The following is a 9,248-nucleotide window of genomic DNA, read 5'->3' as shown; positions in this document are numbered from 1 at the left end:
GTTGGAGCCTTTAAATGTGTTAGATCAAATTTTATCTATCACTGATTAACCTACTTAATCATAAACAACTTAAGAAGGTGATACTCATCCTATATGCATGTAATCTCTTGCAAATATTCTATGCCTGTTTTCCTTTTTAAAATGATAATAATTTCAATGGTTTTCTGAAGTAACATTCATTTAATGCACCTGAAGCAAAATTGTAAAATTTCCCATGGTTTTTCGAACGGTCTTTTTTAACAAGTTATGGTGGACAGAGGTTAAGTATTCTGTTTCTTAGTTCCCAATTTGAAGAGGAAATATTTGTTTAATCCAAAGCAATGTGCCATATCCTACATTCTCTTGATTGTGTTGATGTAGCCTCTAAGTGTTAGATCATGCAAAATATGCTTAGAATTATTCGTCTATCATGTCGCATATTTGATCATTGTTTTCTTGGTTGATGTTCACATTAACAAGGAACTGTCAAATATTCTTAGTGAATGGATGTAATCTTGTTTTCAATATTTGTATCACAGTGAAGTGGATTGCAACTTAGGTTTTAACATCTGACTTTAGTGCTAGATCATCTCAACAAGCACGGACTATAGTTTTCAATTATTCTCTTATTCACATCAATCAAACCTGCTAAGATTACTTTGTTCTTCTTTAGTGGCATAAGTCTCAGCTGCCATGGGTGGCAATGACTTCCTTTAACCAAGAATGCAGATATTTTTTCCCTTGTACTTTATTATCATATTATCATATTAAAGTATATATATATATATGTATATATATATGTATATATATATATATCATATTTTGTACTTTATTATTTGTTCAATGCAATAAAATATATTTCTTAACTAATATGTCTAGTTTTTTCAGTTGAAATTAAAAGGTGAGCATTGAAGATGAAATGTCGAACTTGAATACAAAAGGGCACGTAGTCTTTACTTTTTTAGCTTTATTTTATTACTTTTTAATTGAATATAGGAATTTTTATAAACATAACTTTTTCTTTTTTCCTAGAAAGAGCATGAAATATGTGAGAAGTGTTGGGGATTTTATCAACTTTGCCATGGCAAACACTATGGTGGTTTAGAGAAAGCTTAGGTGCCCATGTAAAAAAGGCAACAACTGTTTATTTCAATTGATAAGGGCTGTTATGGATCACATGATGTGTATTAGCTTTTGTCCGAAATTACATACATTGGCATTATAATAGGGAGTTAGTATTGCCAACATAATAAAAATATAGAAGGTAATGAAGATAACATGGATAAATTGATTAGAGATGCATTTGAAATACATCTAGAAGATGTAGCTCATGAAGGTGCAAATGACGACATGAAAGATTAATGTGTAGATGATGACATGGAAGATTAAGGAAAACATGGTAATGAATATGTAAAGTTGCTAGTTGATGCTAAAGAAGAGAACTATATCCTCAATGTGAAAAATTCTCAAAATTGTCTTTCATTATTCGGTTATTTCACATAAAGTGTTTACTTGGATACAGTAATAAATCATTTGATATGTTGTTGGAGTTATTGCAAGAAGCAATTCTGGTTGATGTGCAAATACCGAAATCATTTTATGAAACGAAAAAAATTGTTAGAGTAGTGTGACCTATGAGAAGATAAATGCATGCTTTCAAAATTGTTTGGAAAAACGAGGATCATGGTGCTTCAGATAGAGATGAGATACAAAACGAGAAAATCAAATCAGAACTCAAAAAATTCCTGCCAAAACAATGCACCACTTTCCATTAATACTAAGGCCTTAAAGAATGTTTCTTTCTTCAAAATCTGCTTAGAAAAGGAGATGATGTGATAAATGATGTATTAACAATGATTTGCTAAGAAATCCTACTGATTCATTAACATGAATATCTTCAGCCGCAATGTTAGACATAGTTTGGCAAGCGACAATTTCAACCCTTTATGTACTTTGAGTACATGATATAGTATCTAGTTAGTCATCATTATTATATACAATTTATCATCATGAATGCATATGAAATAGCTATACATGAATTTCTCTTCGTCAATTTTAGGATCAAATTTTTCAAGAGAAAAGATTGATGTGTATTTGCAGCTACTAGCTGATAATTAAAATTGTTCTACGATTTTGGCATAGATACCTATGATGCAAGCAAAAAATAGTATTTTCAAATGTGTGCAGCTTTATTGAAGGCCATAAATGGTTTTCCTACTTATGGAGACTTATCAGGATGGAGTATGAAAGGAAATTTGGCATGCCCTGTATACCAAAAAGATACAAATTCTCGTCGTTTAAGAAATAATAGTAAAGAATGCTATATGGGTCATTGATGATTTTTGCATGCACATTATACATATAGATTGGACAGATGTTCAATTTATGGCACTGATGAACTAAGAAGTGCTCTTATACTTTTTTTTTTTGGAATTAATGTATTACATGGGGTGGAACATGAATCGTGGTTACAATATATATATATATAAAATTCTCGTGCTTTCGATACTGCAAGATTGATCCAAAAACAAAAATTCAATGTGTGGATCAGCAAACATGGTGAATCAATAGGAGAAAAGACAAAAAAACTTAGTTTATTTATTCGTACATTGGCATGGAATCCAATTACGCTACTTACCTACCATGTATGGAAAGGCTTACCTCGAATATGCAAGGATAATGTGTGGAATCATGTTTTGGTAATGATACGTTCTCATTTTTGCTTTGATTAAGTTTAGTACAATGTGTATTAACAATTAAACTTTGTTGTATTGCAGGAAAAATATGAAAGCCCCAAAGTTAAGGAAAAGTGGGTAATGAAACAATATGCAACATTGTGGAGGTCCTAGAGTTGCAGTTTGAGGAAAGTTCACATACAACATAAATCAATGGATAATTATATCAGGAATAGCAAAGTCACAATTCCTGAAGATCAATGGAAGAGCTTGATTCAGTACTTTGAAGCCAGAAAATCAAAAGCAATCGTGCTTATATATATATATATATATATATATATATATATATATATATATATATATATATATATATATATATATATATATATATATATATATATATATATAATATTGTTGTATTACGCAACTATAACAGATTTTACTTAGTTTGCCTTGTTGTACTCCATTACTGTTTCTAACTTTAACTCTTTATTATAAAAGCAAAATGAAAAAAAAAAAAAACAGAACCAGGCAATGTACAAGACTCCTCATGCCATGGGTACGAAAAGTTTTGTTTGAGTTCGAAAAGAAAATGTAATCATATTAACCAAAATGTTATTCATTATCAATTTCCACTTATTTTCTGCAGGTTAGAGAGGGTGAGAGCCATTCCGAGCTGTAGTTTTCATTATGATGCGAATGAGTAGAAGAAGAGAGTATAATTGAAAATTGAAATGAGGTATAAAGCAATAAATGAAGTAATTGTAAGTCATAATATCTCATTATTATCAACAAAGATGTTAATTGAAAATTATTAAGTTCATATGCATTTGAAATTCTACACTGATTTATAAGCTCAACTTAATGAAACAATGTCTCAACTACCTGAAGGCGTAACAAATGACCCAACTCCAACTAATGATTTCTCGCTTGTGATGGAGCCAAACAAAATTGCATGATTGCGTACTTATGGAATGAGGATAAAGCCATTACAATTTTTTATCCAACTGCTAGTCGAAGTAAATTGATGGTGCAAAATGTGATATTATGTAGAGAATTGGAAGATCTACGCAATAAGATGCATGAAGTAAAAACCAACCACGTTAACCAAATGTGCAAATTAGAGGCTAAGCAAGTTGAAAAGATACATGAATTGGAAGCTACACATGCTGAAAAGATACATGAACTATAATGTACTGCTGAGAAATTGAACAAGTTACAAGTCCAAGTCAAGATGTTGAAGACAATGTCAAAAAAAGAAGCGGCAAATATTCAACGAAATATCTTAGTTTAGTTAAGTTTGTGGTTTAGTACATATGTTTATGATTTGTTAAGGCTGACATAACTCGTTTCTTGTTCTTCTTTTTGTAGGTTTGAAGATGGCATAAAATGCCACATGGAACTCTGCTGAGAAAAATTTTTGTAAAAATAGTTTGATGTTAATTGATTTGAATTTACATGTTGATTGAGATATAAGAACGTTCTTTGGAAATACATTTAATTTTTGTATTGCATTAAAAACATTAATGAATAATAAAATAACATCAAGTAAACAACTTGTTCAAATGGGTCTTCGGATAACTTTGAAACTGCACCAATAATAAATGATGCATGAAAGAACATTAAAATATTTATTAATATTGAAGCAATGATAAAGAATGTAAAAAAAAAGGACACAGGCTTAGTCCCGTACCTCACGTCCACATGGGTTTAGTCCGCTACCCCGTGTCTTTGAGGCTACGCTTGGTGCACTGACTGCATCGGATGAAAATCTCCAGTCTATAAAAAAGGGAACCGTCCCCCTGCCTGCCTTGAATGGTGAGTTTATATATATATATATAAAAGTTAGATAATCTAAGAAGCTATGCTTAAGCATCAATCCAAGTACCCAATTAAGCCCGTCAGTCGATAATGTTTGTCTTGATTGGGCTAGATTATTTTTGTTTAATAACAATATATATTTTATTATTAAAAATATATTTTATATTTTAAAATTTTAATTTATATTAAAAAAAATATATATTTTTTAATTTTAATCGTGCCGAGCTTTTGGGACATCCAGTCAGGCCAGTTTACTGCCCGCCCCACTGCTCAGTGCTCACGGACGGGGCACTGCCTATTTATTTTTTAAAAGGATTTATTCTTTAAAAGGAGAACATGGGATGTCCGGACCGCCCATATCAGTAGAGCAATCTGCAATCTCTGTGTGTGGCATGTGCTCATATCAGTCAGTCGAGCAAAACGCGCGGTATATGTGTGGAAGAGAGAGAAAGAGATTTATTTAAGAAAACTGGCCCAAAGATGGCCAGACAGCCCGATTGCATCGGTTGGCCACACAAAAAGAAAATCACTACCAACAATTAGAATGAAGAGAATGAAGGGGACAGAAGGATCCGTTTTAATAGAAAGAAAATTTGGAGATGAACATTCTACATATGAGTTTGGGAGAACAGAATATTCAATGAACACCACCTAATCGTCACAATCACCATTAGCAACAACCCACCAACCCTTATCCACGCGTTCAATTCAAGCGGACAAGTCCCGCACGCATCGTTCTACAGATCACAACCTCATGTTGGTGTACACGTATACGTGAGTCCTCCTTTCTTCTAAGATTAGGCATCTGCCGCAATCTGCGTCTTGTTGCATTCTAGAGTCTTCTCATACTCCTCAATCGACTTGAAGAGCTCGGAGAAGTTGCCCTTACCAAAACCTCCACATCCTCCTTTCTGGTACTCCTTCCCTTGCTCATCCTTCATCATGCAACCCACCCTCTGGATGATCTCCAAGAAGATGGTAGGCCTGGAACCCCATTGAAATCACATAAATGAGATTAAACATGAAAAATAAGTCGACTAGAGCCGATGAATAGAACCAACTACTGTTGTTATCTGTATCAACATCGGAAATGCAGCTAGAAAAGAAAGAACATCTTGTTTAGGGGAGGGGCCAATGACATAGATAGTGATGAGGTTGAAAGCTAACAGCCAAACCATCTTTTCCACTGAAAAAGGGAAATAGTTTTGTCAGATATGGGTACATATATAAAAGCTTTACAACTGATTTCTGCTGTATTACAAAAGGTGGTTTACCAGTTGTGGCCTCCCGGCGGTTTTACTTTGAGGAACAGCTCCTCAAAGTAGATAGACTGCTTTTGGTAGAAGAGGCGACGAATGAAGATGCTGACAGCAAAAGAAGGACTTGCAGAAAAATGGTCCATGGAATCATCTTGGATGACAATTCATAGAATTCCCAGCAAAGGGGCTGAATAGGGAGCTGGCTTTTTAGGTTCTTTAGAATAAAGACTTAATCTATGCAAGGATAAGGACGTGAACAAAGATTTGAATGAGCCCAGGGAAAACAGGACACACTAACTCTGAAGAGAACAGCACAAAAAGATGCCTTGATTCCATGAAACTTCCAATTGCGGCTGCTCATTTGACAGCAGCACACCACGACGCCAACTCCTTTTGGGTCTGACGCCAGTTTGAAATTGAATGGCAGTTTGACATCACCAACTCTCCTGCTTTCTGCTCTTTAGTTGCAAGATCATCCTCCCCAAGAGGGTCCCTTTGTTCCACTTCACACATTTTGCTATTACCGTTCAGTGGGGAGAATCACATATTTTCTGAACCGAAGCATAACAAATTGAAAAAACTAATGATTGAGACTTAATGCTTCAATCTTCTTAACTTTATGATTAGCTCTTCAATCACCTAAAACACGATCATTTCATGGCTATTGGAAAACAGTAAAATCAAACGGTTCTACTTTCAATCTTAACATTTCCAATCATAAAACCAAGTTGAGGATCCGAATAGTTCAGCGACAAGAACACTTAACATGAATATGATTCCCAAAAAAGAAAATCGAGGAAGGAGACAGTAAAGAATTTAGTTCAACTGACGCCAAGGAACCAAATGGGGATTGGAGGTGCGTGTGAAGATTCAAGACCTTCAAGGGCGCAAAAGTAAAACAACACAACTGAACCTGGTCTTGTTTTCTTCCCCACTCAAGTAACAACAACCCAAAAAAAAACAAAGACAAACAGAGCGCAACGTGTAGGTTGTTCCATCTCATGAACAGCTCCCTCATCTTCCTTGTTCTGCAAAGGCATAATACTTTAGCCATCTAAAGAAACCCGTGACCTTTTGAAAAGGCGTTTCCTCAAAGCAAATAATTCAAATCCAAATGCATTATAAAATTTTCTGTAGAAACTAATCCAAATGTTCTGCCGTGTATGCTTTTTCAAGTTCTAAAGAAGAAAACAAGGAGCTCCACTTTCGAAAGCTCGTCAGTCCTCAGGAATTATACAAAGTTTACACATTTTGCCCTGTAATAATGTAAACATTGCACCTTCGTTCTTTTCTGATTCTAAACACTATCCTCAACTGATCGCAACTTTTCTCTTGTTCCTTGTCGAACCAATATGGGTAACAAGTTACCAATTAAAGGCGGAGGAGCTCCAAATTGCAAAAACGACTTAGATAAGAAGCACCAGAAGGGAATAAACAAGAGAAGAGGATGGGATAAAGGACATTATACCTGTCACCAATGGGTTTGGTGAAAATCTGGAGCAGGACTCCCTGGTCATCCCGATCCACGAGTATGCCCAACTCCTCGCACTCCTGGATCTCCTGATCCGAGAGGACGTCGCCGACCCGGTTCTTAAGGTTCCGGTAGTACGTCGGAGGCGCCGGCGGCATGAACTCGAAGCCGCCGATGAAGCTCCGCTTCCTCATCTCCCTCAGCGTCCGGAATATGTCGGAGCTGCCGATTGCCAGGTGCTGCAGACCCGCACCTTCGTTGTGCTCCAGGTAGGTCTGGATCTGGGACCGCCGCTTCGTCCCGAAAACCGGTTCGTTCATCGGCAAGAGGACCGTCTCCTCGTTGTTGGCCAGCACCATCGAGTTGAGTCCGCTCTCCGCCGTGCCGACGTCCTCCGCCGTGAACTCCGCGAATTCGTGGAACCCCGTGAACCCCGCCACGTACCGCACCGCCTCGACCAGGTTCGGGACGTTCCCGACGGCGTGGTCCAGCCGGTTCAGCCCGTAGTCCAGCCGCACCTCGGGTTCGAACGCCTCGTACCCGGGCAGAAACGGCCCCGTGAAATCCGGTTCCGTGCTGACGAACCGGAGGACCACGTCTCCGTAGAGCTCCACCTCCGACACGGTAGCGCCGCCGATGTCCGCCGGCGGGGACGCCGAGCGTGCGCCGGCTGCCACGGACGCTGCGTAGGCGTGAGCGGCGTCGTCTACGAGGAGCCCGACGGCGCGAACGCCGAGGCCGTGGGAAGCGAGGAAGCGGTTAGCGGCGGCGGCGGAGAAGGAAGGGAGCGGGCAGGGGGAAGCGGCGTCGGCAGAGATGGTGGGGGAGTAAGGCGCGGTGAAGGCGAAAACGAGGTCGCCGGAACGAAGGACGGTGGAGGCAAAGAATGGGTTGCCGGTGGAGAGGTCGGAGCGGGCGATAGGGCTCATGCCGAGTCCCCAGGAGAAGCGGGCGGCGGTGGTGGATGTGTCGCCGCACCAGAACTCGACATGGTGGAACCGCTTGACGGCGAACCGGTCAGACCGGGGGTTCGTCCGGACGAAGTTCTTGAAGCCCACAAGCTTGAACTCCTTCCCGTCGCCGATGGCCATGACTTCCCTCTCCTGTCTGCGTCTCCCCTTCTCCTCTTCTCTTCTCCTCTTCGTCTTCGTGTCTGTGAATGCCTTTACTACTCTGTCTCTCCGTTTTGGAAGATCGTTGGTGGCGATGGGAGCTGTGGCGTACACGTGGCAGTCTAATCCACGGGTGGTAGCCGTCGCGTTTCACGAACTACGCATAAACGTGGAAACTAAAACCGGATACGCTGCTCCCTATTTTACCTAAAAACCTAAAAACCGAATCGTGCCAGTCATTGCTCTCGAAATATCTTCGATTTAATTCTTAAAAATAAGACGTCAGTTGTTCCAAGGAAATAAATAGCTCTGGCGGATTTCGAAGGCGTTGAAAGAGCCATTATAATTTGAAGCTAACCGAGGTTTCAAACGACGGGTGTCGGTAAAAATTATTACCGAGGCCAAGCTTTTTATTGTTTAAAATTAAAAACAACGTTCAGCAGACGTCAGTAATAGCTTATTTTTTGAGCGTCAATGGTAGCTTATTTAACTACATTTTCGATGCCTTGGGGAACATATTTGACATCGACTCACTCACATTCTCTTTAGCGACAATCTTTCTAAACATCAATTAATTTTTTTACCGATGTTGCTTTCTCTTGGTTATACTCTTGCATTATACATACATTGTACGTTAAACCACATAAAAATCTCATCACATAATGTAACGGCAGAAAGATAAGGGCTTAGGTTTTAGTTTAAATAATGGGGTTATCCTTGCTCACTCGAAAATATTTTTAAACATTTAACTTCAAATATTTAAAAAAACTACATTCAACCGATTCGTCTGCTTTTCACCCGAGTCGGATCTTGGTTTTGAGAAAATGAAAAGGTCCCCAAAGGCTTGAACTGTCATCGCCACGATCTCAAACTGACAATACAAAATCTTGCCAACGCCAATCGGCTATCCCACGATAACAATTTTCTTGGC

General features: G+C 38.5%; 1 protein-coding gene across 1 annotated transcript; it reads right to left on the bottom strand.

Annotated features, from left to right (window-relative positions):
* Nucleotides 1-5,034: 5,034 nt before the first annotated feature.
* On the bottom strand, nucleotides 5,035-8,464 carry LOC116267668 (4-hydroxyphenylpyruvate dioxygenase). The gene is made up of 2 exons (XM_031649535.2): nucleotides 7,203-8,464; nucleotides 5,035-5,459 (listed from the first exon to the last, which is right to left on the bottom strand). The coding sequence occupies exons 1-2, from the start codon at nucleotides 8,294-8,296 to the stop codon at nucleotides 5,273-5,275; spliced, it is 1,281 nt and encodes a 426-aa protein (XP_031505395.1). The 5' UTR covers nucleotides 8,297-8,464; the 3' UTR covers nucleotides 5,035-5,272.
* Nucleotides 8,465-9,248: the final 784 nt, after the last annotated feature.

This window comes from Nymphaea colorata, chromosome 14, assembly GCF_008831285.2.
Source record: "Nymphaea colorata isolate Beijing-Zhang1983 chromosome 14, ASM883128v2, whole genome shotgun sequence".
In the NCBI taxonomy this organism is placed as follows: Eukaryota; Viridiplantae; Streptophyta; class Magnoliopsida; order Nymphaeales; family Nymphaeaceae; genus Nymphaea; species Nymphaea colorata.
The sequence above is the reverse complement of the archived record's forward strand: the minus strand, read 5'-3'. Positions and strand labels throughout refer to the sequence as shown.

Coding starts and splice junctions, on each gene's coding strand:
- LOC116267668 (XM_031649535.2), bottom strand. CDS start 8,296: ATGGCCATCGGCGACGGGAAGGAGTTCAAGCTTGTGGGCTTCAAGAAC. Junction 5,460..7,202: donor ACCAAACCCATTGGTGACAG/GTATAATGTCCT, acceptor ATGGGGTTCCAG/GCCTACCATCTTCTTGGAGA.